Source organism: Lates calcarifer, linkage group LG14, assembly GCF_001640805.2.
Source record: "Lates calcarifer isolate ASB-BC8 linkage group LG14, TLL_Latcal_v3, whole genome shotgun sequence".
NCBI lineage: Eukaryota > Metazoa > Chordata > Actinopteri > Centropomidae > Lates > Lates calcarifer.
Genome location: NC_066846.1, coordinates 13,880,888 through 13,896,459, shown reverse-complemented (window position 1 = coordinate 13,896,459; position 15,572 = coordinate 13,880,888). Strand labels below are relative to the sequence as shown.

At 42.0% G+C, this 15,572-nt stretch overlaps 1 protein-coding gene and 1 long non-coding RNA gene across 6 annotated transcripts; one reads left to right on the top strand and one right to left on the bottom strand.

Annotated features, from left to right (window-relative positions):
* The first annotated feature begins 1,392 nt into the window (after nucleotides 1-1,392).
* Nucleotides 1,393-13,939, top strand: LOC108873723 (FHF complex subunit HOOK interacting protein 1A). The gene is made up of 16 exons (XM_018662001.2): nucleotides 1,393-3,017; nucleotides 4,215-4,407; nucleotides 4,492-4,713; nucleotides 5,213-5,375; nucleotides 5,487-5,598; nucleotides 7,419-7,520; nucleotides 8,144-8,200; nucleotides 8,331-8,417; nucleotides 8,610-8,777; nucleotides 8,865-8,944; nucleotides 9,053-9,231; nucleotides 9,314-9,425; nucleotides 9,985-11,360; nucleotides 11,792-11,973; nucleotides 12,086-12,206; nucleotides 12,464-13,939. Exons 1-16 carry the CDS (start codon nucleotides 2,913-2,915, stop codon nucleotides 12,694-12,696), a joined length of 3,492 nt encoding a protein of 1,163 aa, XP_018517517.1. The 5' UTR covers nucleotides 1,393-2,912; the 3' UTR covers nucleotides 12,697-13,939.
* LOC108873732 (uncharacterized) lies at nucleotides 5,509-11,906 on the bottom strand. Of its 5 annotated transcripts, none has more exons than XR_007814511.1 (6): nucleotides 11,768-11,906; nucleotides 8,993-9,173; nucleotides 8,822-8,911; nucleotides 8,596-8,711; nucleotides 8,298-8,408; nucleotides 5,509-5,596 (listed from the first exon to the last, which is right to left on the bottom strand). It is a non-coding gene; the product is annotated as an uncharacterized LOC108873732 (long non-coding RNA). The 5 variants fall into 5 exon arrangements; XR_007814510.1 differs by lacking the exon at nucleotides 5,509-5,596 and adding an exon at nucleotides 8,061-8,207; XR_007814512.1 differs by lacking the exon at nucleotides 5,509-5,596 and adding an exon at nucleotides 8,061-8,207 and having other exon boundaries at nucleotides 8,596-8,708.
* Nucleotides 13,940-15,572: the final 1,633 nt, after the last annotated feature.

Here is a 15,572-nt window from a genome sequence, read left to right as displayed (position 1 = left end):
TATTTTCAGCACCTTTCATACAGAAAGTGCTTCGCAGGAGAAAATAAAATCAAAGACATGATCAACAGAGCACATGGATAAAAAAGAGCAATAAAACAATATGAAGAACAATTTTAAGACACATATAATGAGTATAAAAAGAACATTAACAGAAGTTAGTTGTCCAGTCTGTGGTTGGAAAAAACAGACGGCTGCTTCACTTCTTAGTTAATTTCTTGAATATCAAATAAAAACTGTCTTTACAGAAGTCTGAATCATGTAATGTAATGTCAGAGCTTCAGGAGGATTTTCAAACTGAATTCATTTTGGTTTTGAACTGTTCATCGACCAAAACAAAACATCCAAATGTTGCTTTACCCTGTCCTCATGTTACCTTAGACGACACAAGTGACTCTTTCACTGAAAAATCTGCAGATTCTAATAAATAAATACTATAACAAATAACTGAATTTAATCTGTGTATTTCAAGAAGCTGTAAACTGACGTTTTCTGACGGTTTCAGTGTTTCTGCCTCATTACTGAGAAAATCCATGAGAATTCAACATCTGTTCAAACACTGACGAAAGCTCAGAGGCTTTATCAGTATCAGGCAGAGAGAGTCTAAGGCTGCAGGTCTGTGCTGCCGCTGTGCCCTTGAGCAAAGTGTTTCATCCTCATAATTTAATTTAAATCTCATTCAGATAAAGGCCTGAAAAAATGAAGTGAATTATAAAGCAGGTCAGAAATGATTTGAACGCCTCCACTCTGTGTGTGTGTTTAATCCCTGGTTTGTGTGATGGCATGTGACCGTCTGACTTTAACAAGGACACACACACACACACACACACACACACACACACACACACACACACACACACATAGACTCATTGGTGGTGGCTTGGGATTAAACATCACTGTCTCATCTCAGATTACATCTCTTTCTCTCTTTCATGCACACACACACACACACACACACACACACACACACACACACACACACACACACACACAACCTATAATGACAACTTGATGATCCAAACAGGAAATTGAAGCAAAATCCAACACACACACTCAGATTAGAGACCCAGATGGTGAAGGATGGATTTGTGTGTGTGTGTGTGTGTGTGTGTGTGTGTGTGTGTGAGCCAGACAATCTTTCACTCATCTCTCTCTCTCTCAGGACAGCAGGCTCGTTCGTCCATGTCGTCCCAGCAGCAGCAGCAGAGGTAGGTTCACTGGTTCCCTGGTTTCCTGCTCTGTGGGGTCATTTCTTTCTTAGAGAGCTCCCTGGGAATTCACGGAATGTCCCGGAACGCCCAGGGTGGGACCCGGATGACATTAGGAACAAGCTTTTCCTGTTTGCTTGTTGCTGCTGACGACCTTCACTTCCTATTCCGGCCTTGAGATGTGGTTAGTTTCTGGACAGAGCGGGGACAGAAACACAGAGATAAAGACAGAGGAAGAGATACTCCGATGTGTTTCCTTCACTGACCTCATGCTCTGGGTTCATATGCTGTCAATGTCAAAGTTGCATGTCAGAAATAAAACCAGTAAACCTTTCGAATACACAACAAGCTCAGTCAGACTTGGCTGAAACAAAAACAACCACCAATGACAAACCCCTGTTAGGAAGCTGTATCAAACAGTTCAGTTCGTTGGAAAGGTGTTGTCCGTTCATCCGTCCCATTCTGGTAAACGTGATATCTACATAAAACCTTGAGGGAATTCATCCAAATTTCAACATTCACTTGGACTCAAAGATGAACTGATTAGATTTGGTGAGAGATTCACAAGCGAATTAACTGCGACAGGTTGGCGGAGGCATGCAACCACAAGGCTGTAATTCTAATTTAGAATACGAATCACAGACCTTATGTACTTTACATTACAGCCGACCGTTTTTCAACATGTAACACAGGTTATCAAAGTTTTTAGATTTACTTCCTGGCTTCAAGATAAGCACAAAAGCCCGTTCATAGCTCTCTGGTGCTGCATACCCTTCGCCATCGCCTGACGTACGCCTCCCTAGAAATGTAACTATACATCGGAGCAACACAGACAGCAGCAGCTCTCTGTTTGGTAGCATTGCATTTCCATCCATCCATCCATTATCTATAGTGCTTATAGATAGAAAGAAACTCAACAGTTGCACAGAAATTGCATCATCAACTAACATAACACACTGGAGCACAAGTATAAATGCTCAAAATGGTGAAGGCCACTGCACAGAAGTAGTTTTAGTTTAGTTTTGCAGAATTTAGACAAAAACTAAAAAACTAAAGCACTGGACAAAATAAAATTGGATCGGACGATGACGTTAGATGATAAGTTAAGGGCTCATCAGAGTTATTGCAGTTCACTCTGAGGGGGGATGTGAATGTTTGTGCAATTTAATCTTAATCTATCAAGTGTTTTTAGATATTTTAGTCACCAAACAACCCTGCTATCCTTAGAGCCACAGCATTAGTGTGGCTAAAAATAACATTCACTGTGATGGGTTATCTTCCTGCAGCTCTCTGTTAGTTGATTTTCATTACGTCGTGGAATGAAATGAACCCAATGGCTGTCTGGAAGCTTAAGAGCTTTGGACCACAGTAGTATTCGTAGCTTCACACAAGGAAAACACACAGTTTGCATCAAATATGTTTTTATGTTTGTTAGTAACTTGCAAATGTACTAATGTACTATTGGAAGTCAAAGACTGTCAGCCATGTTTGCAAATAAGTGAACTTGATCACTGAATAATAATAAAGTGTCTGTCCACCTCCTGCAGGCCAGCAGCTGCCTGCAGAGCCCAGGGAGAGAGTCTAACGTTGGGCTGAAAGAGCCGGCTGATGCCCCCTGTCCTCACCATCAGACACCTGACGTCCCACAGCTCCCGCCCCCAGCACACCAAACTGGAACATGCTATAGCCACCTGACAGCCAATCAAAATGATGGCCTCGGTGGTTGTCGGGGGCAACCGGAAGAGGTCTCTAACGTTGAGAGGAGTGGACCCGGAGACCTGCATGATAGTGTTCAAGAACCACTGGGCACAGGTAATCAACCATCCTCCAGGTCCACGCGATGTTTATCAGTTTATACATCAATCAACCAATCAACTAATCAATCAACCAATTAACAAATACCAATCAATCATTTTTCAGTCAGAAAAACTTTACTGTTGTTTTTCTGTTGTTCTTCTGTCTCTCAGTCTCAATCTCTTCAGTCTGTCCTATTTTCCTCATAATGGTTGGCAGACATAGTGTGTGTGTGTGTGTGTGTGTGTGTGTGTGTGTGTGTGTGTGTGTGTGTGTGTGTGTGCGTGTGTGTGTGTGTGTATTAGTGACCCAGACTTTGGCCCTTAAACACAGGATCCATTTAGAACAAACCTCTCTCTACACCCGCCAAGAAAACCCACACACTCAGTATCTGTGTGTGTGCAAGTGTATTGTGTGTGTGTGTGTGTGTGTGTGTGTGTAGTCCATGTCTGAAGCAGCTGAGGTCAAAGGTTAACACAAGTCCAGACAGTGAATTACATTCTTCTCTTCCTCCTTCTCTTTTCATTGATGTATTCACCCCTTGTTCGTCCCTCCCACAGCGATGTGTTTTCTACTGTATCTTTAATTTCTCATAACAATTAAATCTTTAATGTTTATAATGCAAATTAAACATTGATATTGAAGATGCAGAATCAACATTAATACTAATAAATGATAAATTATACTCTTATAAAGTTTAGGTTGTATCATCCCCTGCAGTTACTGGAGCCAGAAAATACAAATTTGGGTAATGAGAACACGTTCAATATCCTCAATACCCTCACTTAAACACACATAAGAAGGAGTCAAATTAACTTCTTATAGGAAATAACAAACTAACTCTATTTCTCAAGAAATGTTGAAGGTTTTCGTTCTTGTCAACAGTGTAAGAGTTTTCCTGGGGCCAGCACCTAGTGGCCGTTACAGGAACTGCAGCTTTATAACTGCTTCAGCGTAAAAATAGGATGGTTGCTGCTTGGAAAGTAGTCGAGTTTCTATCCATATTTAGTGCACATTTTAACAGATTTCTTTTGAGAAAATCAGCAGAAGAAAAAGCTAATTAATGCATATAACCATCCACATATTGTTATGCAAATATTAGGAGCTGATTTTCATTGAGATAAATGGCTGATAACCAAACCTCAAACGAATGGAAACCATGTAGAAAACATGATGGAAATAAAACATTAATACATCCAACCTCCCTTTCTGCAGGTGGTGAAGATCCTGGAGAAACACGAGCCGAGTCGCAGCGCCACTGGTGCCCTGAGTTTCCTCTCTGGTCATGCTAGCAGCAGTAGCTCTGGAGCGTTACGCCTCGGCCCCATCCCGGCTGACGAAGCCAGCGCCGTCCAGAACTACGTGGAACACATGCTCTTCCTGCTGATGGAGGAAGAGGCAGGGCAAGGTTAGAAAAACAAACAAGAAAAGCTTTATCATGTTACTATGTTGGATTGTTCTCGGTTTGATGTGTGTTATCCCCTGACACCAGGAGGAGCGATGGGTCCCATCCTGGAGTTCGTGGTTCTGGAGGGTGTGATGGAGAGGCTGTTTCTGTGGAGCCTGAGGAGACAGTTTACTGAGGACATGAAGCTGGAGCAGCTCAGGATGTACCAGATGCTTCTGTCTCAGGCCCGACAGCCTCTGCTGCACCATAAACCTGTTCTACGACCGCTCATGATGCTGCTGGCCTCCTGTGCCGGAGCTGGAACTGGTGAGGAAAGGAAGGAAAAATTTTGCAGTTGGGGAAATATACTTATTTACTTTCTTGCTGAGAGTTGAGATGAGAAGAGGTGACAGTTTATGCACTGAACTACAGTGCTTCTCGGCCTGAAGTCTTGACTGAAAGACTCCAAGAAATACTGAGCTGTTCCTTTAAGGGTGCTTTCAAGGACGAAAGGCTTCAAATAAAGTGGTGGCAAAAAAAAAATTCTTTAAAGGAAAAATTTAATTATCCAGTCACACAGGGTCAAAAACTCTAAGCAAGACTGGTCACTGCTGACATTTTATATTCTCTAGAGAAGGACACATTTTCAGAGGAAAAACTGACTGGAGTTAGAGGAGAAACTTTGCCCTGTACTTGGTTTATCTGTCTAATTACGTCCTAATTGGTTTTAAGGGGCTAATTAAGAAGTGGCTTCACAGGCTGCATGTGTAGATTAAGATGTTTAATCAGTTACCTGGTCAGTTAATCACCTGCGTCTCCTCTCCAGACAGTGGCGGTGTGGTGGAGGTGGAGCTGGTCCTCCTGTTGAACCAGCTGTGTGTGGCTCTGGTCAAAGATCCCTCAGTGCTGGAACTGTTCTTCCACACCAGTGAGGACCAGGGAGCCGCCAACTTCCTGCTCTTCTCCCTGCTCATACCATATACACACAGGTAGGTATATGAACACAATTATGTTGTATGAGTAAAGTATACACACTTGTCTACACACACACAGAAAATATATTCGTAGACAAAAAGCTTTATTATCTCTCTCTCTCTCAGACAGGGTTCGGTCGGTCAGCAGGCCAGAGATGCTCTGCTGCTCATCATGTCTCTGTCGGCCTCTGAGCCTCGAGTCGCCCAGCACATCAGCGAGAACACATACTTCTGTCCTGTGAGTGCACAAATACACACACACACACACACACACACACACACCCGCGGTTAAATTACAGTCTCTGGAGTGAGGGTTTAGTTTTGACTCATGTTCAGGACACACATGTGAATCCTTGACACTTCATTCCAGGACTCAACAGGCACAAGTTTCACGGTCATCTTATGTCTGCTGGTGGTGTTTCTGGTCTTGATGACTGTCTGACTCAGTAGATGTGGATCACAAAGATAAACCTGCTGCTGCATTCTGCTTTACTTCATAACTGTTTCACCAATGCATCAAAATAATATGACTTTTATGATCATTAGCTACAGTTTGTGCTGCTGCTGTCATGGCTTGTAAATAGGAAGGGGATCAGATTTATAATGTTGTCTCAGTGCTGCGTTCGCAGTCTAGAGTTATACGACTCTGTATTACACAGTTTAGTTTGATTAGCCATACGTCTGTGGAGGATTTAACGGTATATTTCCTAAGCACAGCTGCTCATTTATCCCACAGAGACCCTCATTAGCTGAACTAAACTAGGTTAATCTCTTCAAACCTTCTAACTGCACGCAGAGAAATACAAAAACAAGTATTTTTCTGAGTATGTGAAAGTGTGAAAAACAGGTGAATTTTCCAAAAAACAAACTCTCATTTTAAAAATAAATGTAATACCTTGGTTCAACAGTATAAAAAAAGAAAACTTAATTCATTTACTGCTATTTTTTTGAATTAGAAGGCTGTTGAAATGAGTGGAAGTGTAGTTTTTCGAGTAGCAGTGGATGAGTCCTTTTCTCCATTCACCTCCCCTCTCCATTGTAATCTCATTATCGCTGTTATGTAATAAACTAATGAGCTCATATTACTTCCTCAGGGTCTGTGTGACATAAAGGGAGAGATATAGAGTGGTAGTTGAGGAAAAGGGGGAAGGGAGAAAATGAAATGAAGTGATAAATGTAGCTATAGCAGTAAAGCTTGTTAACATTTGCTAATAAATACAGTATAGCCGAGGCTGATGGGAATGACATTAGTTTTGCAGGAATAAGTCATGTGTTACAAAATACAGCAACACTCAGGAAAATGTTTAAATGTAAAGAAATTACAAATCTTAAAAATCTTACTGATGAGAAAAGAAAGAATGAAAAAAGTGTCAAAAATATCAAAAACAAAAAAGATACCTTAGGTTTTTGAAAGACAAGAAGCACTTTTTATTAACCTGTGTCAGCACTACCTGTGTCGGCCATGTTGGCTCCATCACTGCCAGTTTCTCCCTTTCCTGTTTGTGTTTATGTGAAAGGGGCGAGCAAAGACACTTAAGCCACCTGTGTGTCTGTTCCTGTGTGTTTGTGAGTGTCAGATTTAAGCCCATGTGACCACGCTCTGACCTCAATCTTTATGCAGAGAGCAGATTAGTAAATCAGCGTGAGATTGGCGCATACACTGAGAGGGATTAGTAAGTCTGCACGTGATTGGACGGCTGCCTGATTGTTAACGAGACTCGAGACTGCAGCTGTGTGACCGCTGCTGCTGCTGCTGTTATTTTTGTTTATGTTAACATTAAAAATATCGTCTTCCTCCTCCTCAACTCCTGTTTTTCTTGTCCTCCCCTCCACCTTTTCTCTCCTGTCAGGACTTGTAACTGAATGAATGAAAATACATATTGTCTTCCTCCTGTCTCTGCTCTGTTTACATCTGCCCTCATTCTCTGCTATTTTATATTAAAAAAACACACTAATCCACACTGGGATTTAATTTCCACAGAAGCCTGTGTGTGTTCATGTGTTTGTCCATAGCTCACCGACCTCACACTGTTAGATAACCGTTGTGTTTGTTTACAGGTGTTGGCCACAGGTCTGTCTGGTCTGTACTCGTCTCTTCCGGCCAGGCTGCAGGTTTACAGCGAAGACTGGCACTGTCTGGACCAGGCCGACTGGCAGCAGGTAACCATGGCAACCACATGAATTTTAGTTTAAGACATTTGCAGTGTAAGATACAGGCTATGATACAGTTGGTTGGTTTGCAATCCACCATTAAACACAAAAAAAGAGTACTACACCACACCACACATTCTAAACAGAAGTCCACTTCTGTGGTGTATGGTTCACCCAATGCGAACCATTCCTGAGTGCACATGAACCGTCCTCGAGACCACCTTTTCAAGTTGACCTGGGCATGGTTCGTTGATCTGCTCACGGGTACAACACACAATGTTCACACTAATCAAACAAACTGGACTTTGGGGTCAAGTGAACTTGGACAGGCCTGGGTCCCTGATGTGAAAGCCCCAAGGCAAAACATTGAGGTTTGGCCGGTTCTAATGATTTGAAAGAACAATTTGAAGGTTAAGGACCTGGATTTAAGGTTTGGGTTAGAATTAGGTTAATTAGGATCAGGGTTGGGATTAGGCATTTAGTTATGACAGTACTGAGTTCTGTGTTTATGAATGAATGAGACTGAGTGAACAAATGAATGACAGATAAATGACTTTTAAATGGATAAATAGTTGGATGAATTTGATTAACGATGGATGGACGATGCGTCACTCTCTTGTTTGGGTCAACAGGTTCCAGCTCTCGTCCACTTCCTGCACTCACTGGACTTCTGTAGCACTGTTACCAAGGTGACGTCTACACAAACACACACACACACACACACATAAACACAAAGACTACAAATAATGGTACAGGTATTTTTTTTTATTTTTAAGAGGCACTTACCACTCACTGTCTGTCTTTATCTGTTACTCTCAGGTCGCTCATCCCTCCATCCGGTCTCAGTTGCTGGCTTACATCTATAATGGCTTCCTGGTTCCTGTACTGGCTCCTGCTCTGCACAAGGTAGCAAAACACTTCACTGTTAGCCGCTGTATTTCCTGATGACCTGTGTTGCAAATGACTGAAGTGCAATTATCCAACAAATGTTCACTTGTCTACATGTGATTACCGCTTGAGGGCAGATGTGATATACATAGTATTCTCAAGAAGCTTGTGTAATAATGATTGAATATGTTCTTACATTTCTGGGTTTAGCTGACTGTGGAGGAGGTGATGACCACAACAGCGTACCTGGACCTGTTCCTGCGCTCCATCTCTGAGCCCGCCCTCCTCCAGACCTTCCTGTCCTTCATCCTGCTGCACACACATGACAATGTTCACATACTAGACACACTGGTCAGCAGGGTCAACACACCCTTTCAGGTAACATACACTGAACTACAATCTGCTATTTGGTGATTCTTTACCTGAATAAGTGAGATGACCTTTGGCCTTTTGTGTGTCCGTCAGTTGGGTACAGTGTCGCTGGCTCTGTTCAGGACTCTGATTGGTCTGTTCTGTGAAGATGTTATGCTGCAGCTGGTGTTCAGGTGAGTCTGACAACCTTAAAAAAATCAACCCTTTCAAAGGTTTCCTACCTGCATGTTGCTGTAGTGATCCATGCTGGGACTTAGCTGGGTCCGTCTTTGTGTCCTCAGGTATCTGATTCCCTGTAGCCACCTGAGCAGGAAGCAGCGCTCCTCCTTAAAGCAGAGAGACTGTTACTCCTCTAGCGCTGCCTCCTTCCTGCTTCTCATGCCCTCCTGGTGCCCGGTGTACCTCCACAACACAAACACACACTCACAATCTGAGCATATCCACTGGCCCAAAGGAGCAGGTCAGTACAACTAACACACAACACGAGTACATGTACACTTTCACACGTGTATATACTAACTTAAATCCTCTGTCTGTATTAGATCTGTCAGTATCAGACAGTGTTGGTTACTGTCGAGGTTCAGAATTTCTGATGGATGTAAACTACCTCCACTACCTTTGGGACGCCTGCCAGGCCATCTCCACATCCCACAGGTTAGTGTGCCTGACTGTGTTTTCCTCTACGATTAAATCAGGGAGTAGACCATGGACTTTGTGCATTGGACCAGATTTATGGCTTAAAGGAAAATAGTACTTTTTTACAAACTAGAATAGAATAGAAAATTAATGGATAGGTGGGTCATTTTGTCACTCAAGAGATATGGTTACTACCCAAGAAACAGCTTTGCAAAGGAGTCCAAACCTTATCAGACTGACAGAGGAAACTTACTGAGGCACTGAACCACTGTCAAGAAATGTACTGATGTGTTTAGTGATATCTACTGGGTAATCTTTGGTATTGCATTTGTAGAGGAGGATTAATTGCCAAAGACCTCATGATGATGCAGGGAATGAATATATCAGTTCTATAGTTGTTGTGATATTTCACTAAAAGCTCAAAATGTCAACCTCATGGTGATGCAACAGCGAAAGTCGGAGGATGACCAACATCATTAGGATTTGTCCTGTGGGAATCCATGAATATCTGTGCGATGCAATGCAATGCATTCAGTGTCCAGCCTCTTAAGTGCTGATGAGTTTTGTTTTCCTGCAGGGCATGTCAGCTCTGGTCAGCCCCATATGACGGGATCAACCCTTTGCCTGAGGAATACCGATCTGACACACCAGGGGACGACATAGAGGATGAGGAAGAACTCATACAGAGAGTCAAGAGTGACTCCATCTGCTCTTTGGTCAACACTCCTCCTCCCTCAGCCCTGTCCCCAACCCCCTCTTCCTCAGATACCGTCTCCACAGGCAACCAGGCAGGAAGAGTTAGTTCTGCCCTGGAGCTGGAGTGGGATGACATTTTTGCAGATGACGATCCCTCTTCAGCAGAGTTAAACACAGGACTAGCTAATGGTGACGTGGGTACATCTACACCAGCACCTCTACCTCCTCGACACATCCAGGAAATGCGACGCAGTGCAATCAAGTTGGTGCATGGCTCGTATGTGGAGGAATCCGAGTTTCAGGACGATGTTCAGGTCTACGATCTAGTTGCCCAGAAGGACACAAAGGCGGCCATTTTGGAGCGAATCATGGCAGCAAATCGACGGGCACGTGAAAGCATCTCAAATGGTCAGCGAGTGTCAACAGCAGTGACAACGACAACGTTAACAACAATGTTAACAACAACAGGGAGGACGGTAATGGAAACCGTTAACAATATTATGTCGACGAGGAGGAGGAGCGAGGATGGAGGGAAGGAGGAGAGAAGGAGTGAAGATTATGGGAAGGAGGTGAGGAGGAGTGAGGACTGTGGAAAGGAGACAGGGAGAAGGAAGGAGGAAGAAGAAGATGAGAAAAACAGGATAGATGTACAAGGAGTGCTGAAAGGACATCAAGTTTTCACCAATGGTTTTAATGCAAAGAATCACATCATCGACGAATGTGATGACGCTGATGAAGACGACCAGTCCTTTAAGAAAAACTGTAACCTCAGTGATTTAACAACGATTATCAATCACAAGCAAACAGCACACCAACAGCATATACACCACAACACACAACATCCCACACCATGTTTAGTGGCAAACGCTTTGACTAATGGTAATCATGAATCTGAGCCACATAACCCATTAGTTTCTGCAACCAATGCCAAGTCTCCAAGCATGCCTGATAACAAAGTCACCAATAACGACGACTTCCTGTCCCAATACCATGAACTCATGCTCTCCTTCGGGGTGGAGCCAGACTGTGACCACATCACAGACAACATCAGCACATTTAGGAGGCGGGTCCGAGCGCTGAGGCAAAAACTGGAAGAGGAGGAAGAGGGCCTTGGCGAAGAATTTGTTTTTAGCTCTTCATGGGATGATGAAGAGGTGGAGGGAGAGGAGGAGGAGGCAATGGAAGAGGAAAATAAGGAAGAGGAAACAGGGAGCAGCACTAAGAAAGACAGCAGGGGGCACGGAGTTCCATTTACAGGTGTGTTTGAGCACGTACAGTGTGAATTAAGTGATTTAAGAAGCTTTCTGAAGCAGAACAAGTCCATTAGAACTGAAAGAGGCTTTGTGCTTGCGTCACCTCTTTGGTACCAGTGTACTTTGTCTCCACTGTGGAGAAACATAAGAACGTGGCCTTTTGTTATTAATAGCTTAATATATTAAGGCCAAGGAAGAAAACAAGGGATTCTTAGACAAAACTCTCATCTTAGCATCAGGTTAAAGCTGAGGCTTTCAGCTTCATTTGGCCGCTACACCAAAGGTTTAAGACCAGTGGTTAAGATAAACAAATACTAACTGAGGTGCAGTAGAGTTGGAGCTTTTATCGATAAACAGATAAATAACACACTACGGCATCCCCATTGCTTTCTACTACATAGCCACACTAACTTGTAGTTTTCCATGGCGTCACAGGTCCGTTCATCAGTGTCCTGTTGTCCCGACTTGAGAACCTTCTGGAAAACTCCATCGCTGTAAACCTGCTGGTGACGGGCATCCTGGCTCAGCTGGCGTCGTACCCACAACCCCTGCTGAGATCCTTCCTGCTCAGCACAGACACAACACACAACCAACCCAACGTACGCACACTGTATCAGGTAAAATCCAACCATGTCATATATGTCTGATTAGGTTTCTTATTCCATTTGATTGTTTCATGCATCTAAATAATAATGTTGTGTTTGTCCTTTTATTCCTGTGTCTCTGTAGGTGTTGGTGTCAGTGCATGGTCAGATTGAGCGCTATGTGGCAGCCAGACCAGACTATCCAGCCCTGGTCACTCAGGCCTGGAGGTTCTTGTTGGCTAAAGACCAAGACAGCAAGTTTAGAGGTTAATAACCACATACATCAAACGGGACATGAAATACAACAACAACAAAACATGTTCTTGGCCATAATTCAAGAATTCACATGCTAATTAACTGCAACTGGGCTAGAATCTCTGCATTAAGCGGATGAGTTAGAAAAGTCACATACAACCCTCCTTGGTCTGTTGTTGAAAAGCTGTAGATGGAGAGAATTTCCAACACTGATGATTTGACGCATACTAAATTACCTTTACTATCACATTTGCTTACTTTTCCTCAGAGTGCCTCGAGTCTCAGGGCGGAGACATCATCCTGGACCCATCTCTTCCTAATGGTTCTGTGAGGAACGCCCTGGCTTTGCCCCCTCTTGGTGTCTTGCCGCCCTGCCCTCCGATCCCCCCTCAAGCCAAGAGCCGAGTGTTTGCCATCGTCCTGTACGCTGAGTTCCTCAAAGAGCTGGCTGCCATCGCACAGGAGCACAGCATTGCACTAGACTGTTCTGCCGAGGAGTAACAGGAGTGCTGGTGGTTTTTAACTGCTCCTCCTCTAAAAATCTGCTTGTGAAGTTGCCATCGATGTGCCAGTGACCCAGGCACTGCTAAAAACGTATCGAAGGAGCTGCTAAGTGGCCACCAGCAGAAGACTGACGGTTTGTAAAAGTCGTACAAGCACAAAACATGCAACACAATGTGTATTATATTCTGTGATGAATAATACAAAATTTGTGAGTAAATTATAATGTTTTTATGCATAGATTTGTATGTACACTATATATATATTCCTGGCAGCACTTGAATATTTTGATGTTTCCCCCATGTGAATATGGGTGATATTTATGTTAATGAAAATTATTTGAAGGAGATCACTTTGAAGATAAATCATGTTCAGTTTTCTATATATTTGTGGGGTCAATGCAAATAGTTTTCTACACTGTTTTCTGAAATCTTTGCACTTATTTCTTGATATGATAAAAAGTCAAATATTTGGTTGTTAAACTGTTCTAATAGAAAATGCAGAGGACCTTACTCCGGTCATTTTAAACAACCTCCTGCTCAGGATGGTAAGCTTGCTGCATAACACTAGCATAAAAATAATACTAACGTAACAATAGCCACTGTGGCCACAAGTGATAATAGGATCAGTTACATAGACTTAATTTAAAGTGATTTTACACTAAATTTGACTTCAATAGATCAACAATATCACAAACAACAACCACAAATTGCCTTTAGGCAAGTTAGCTATCCTACTAGCTAGTAAGCTACTAGCTAGCTGCTTGCGGGCTGAAGTAAATTTAATCTGAAGTCATAAATTAACATTTAAAAACAAAGCTGATTCAAAATATTATTTCTTTTTTGTTGACAAACTGTTTCTCTTCAGAAATGCATCTTAAATTTTGTTCCTCCTGTCTTGTAATTGTGGTTTCACTTATATTTCAGTTAACCTTGGAGAGTTTAATTAATCTATTTTGTCTTACTACTATCTGAAAATCTGAAACTTAAGTGGTGAAATGGTTTTTCTGTCGTGTCCTTTGTATGCACACACACCCTTACAGAGTAAATGAAAAGCCTTAAACTTTAACCGACAAAGAGATTTTAGTGCAATATACCAGCAAAAATGAAATTAAGATGTATCTTATGCAAATATCAGATCTGGGATTTATCTCATTTGCACTTCTACTATCTGTGTGTTTCATTGTTTCTAATGTAATTTGTGTGATTTTTTTCAATAAATTTCTTTATTTTTGTTCCTTTTCTCCTGAAAAAAAAAGTGACATTATTTGCTCCTGTGACGTTCACCTGTGCTGCGTTCAAATCAAGTGGGAAAAGTAGGTTAGATTTGAATTCCTGCATACTACGATTTTGTTCACCTGAGTTTTAAGATGGTAAATACAACTGTCTGGTTGATTAATAAGGTTTTAAAGAACAATTATGGTATCTTCAAAAAAAACTTGTAACATCAGTGCTTTCTGCTGTCATACTATTAGCCTGTTCATAATACAAACTGTGCTTCAACTTTATTGAAATTATGGGACCAACCTGAACCCTATGGTAGTACAGCTTTCAGCTAAGCCTGTATGTAATATGGAAAAGAATACCTCGTTATCTAAAATGTTGAATCTACATTCTAACATTATATATATGACACAGAATGAGGAGAAGCATAATGAAGATTAAAAAAAAATTTGGATTTTGGAGATGTTTTAATTCAGCAGTAAGTTATGTCATTTGTAAGCTCTCTCACCTTATATTTAGTGACTATAATTGTGCATAGTACCATACAGATAATAGCTGAGACAGCAAGTCTAGTGATGAGACAGTTGCTGTCTCTGTGGTTAGCTAGTTCCTGTCGTGTAACAAGTCTATATACGTACACACAGATATGAGATGACAGATGGCAGACCGTGGCGGCATTCTGTCAGCTGGATACACTCTGGTGGTCTGAGAGTTTTCACCTAACGTTTCAACAGGAATAAGAAGAGGACAGGAGGTAACAATGATGGCGATGATAAAGGTTTACTTGCTGACGTTTGCCCTCGGTGAGTTGATGAAAGGACCAAATGTGGTTTACTGTGTTTGCTTTGAAATGGCATTTCAGCAGGGTGCGTCTCTGCCACATTAGAGTGGGGGTTTTGGTTGAATCACTCGATCAGTCTAGAGGATATGGAGAGATCTGAAAAAATAATCATGTTGTGAGGTTTATCTGATCAGAACAACTTTATACAGAATGTTAACCAAAACCTAAACCCAAGAAATTAATGAACATCTGAGCATGAATTTTCTCTCAAGTTTTTTTTTTTTTTTTTGTCTGATTTTAAAAAAAATAGCATGTTTCAGAATCAGTTCAGTTAATCCTCTTTGGCTTACTTACTTTCATTAATTTCCAAATAGCACAGAACAAACTTTAAAGGTAATCCATCACTCTGAACGAGTCGAGAAAGAGGAATCAGATAGAAATGTGCAGCAAGTAAACTGAAGCTAATATTATCCTTTCTTCTTCATTTTCGTCTTCATTGAAATATGTCAACTTCCCCTCACTGACCAAAACCTACCTTAGGTTTTTGCACATTCTCGGGGCACGCACCACAAGTGCTGTCATCCCACATCTTTGACTTCTCACCCACTTCCTCTCGTTTTGACTGACTTCCCTTCTGTACGCGTGTTGCCTGAGCTTCCCCAGTGCAAGTGAGATTGTACATATCAAGCTTTACACCTTCTGGACAGTCTACACTGATGCAGAAATTTGAACCCACTGATCTTAATCAATACTACCTTTAGCCTAGATGAGAGAACAATGTGCAACCACAGCAACAATACTGAGACATGCTTTACAGACTTCAAAAGACAGTTTCAGACAGATGCTCTCTTGAGCAGAGAAACCAGATGTTT

What these genes read in the sequence shown, in the direction of transcription:
- LOC108873723 (XM_018662001.2), top strand. Translation starts at nt 2,913, where the DNA reads ATGATGGCCTCGGTGGTTGTCGGGGGCAACCGGAAGAGGTCTCTAACG. An exon ending in GGAGGAAGAGGCAGGGCAAG is followed by an intron (nt 4,408 to 4,491) that starts GTTAGAAAAACA and finishes CCCTGACACCAG; the next exon opens with GAGGAGCGATGGGTCCCATC. An exon ending in GCCATCTCCACATCCCACAG is followed by an intron (nt 9,426 to 9,984) that starts GTTAGTGTGCCT and finishes GTTTTCCTGCAG; the next exon opens with GGCATGTCAGCTCTGGTCAG.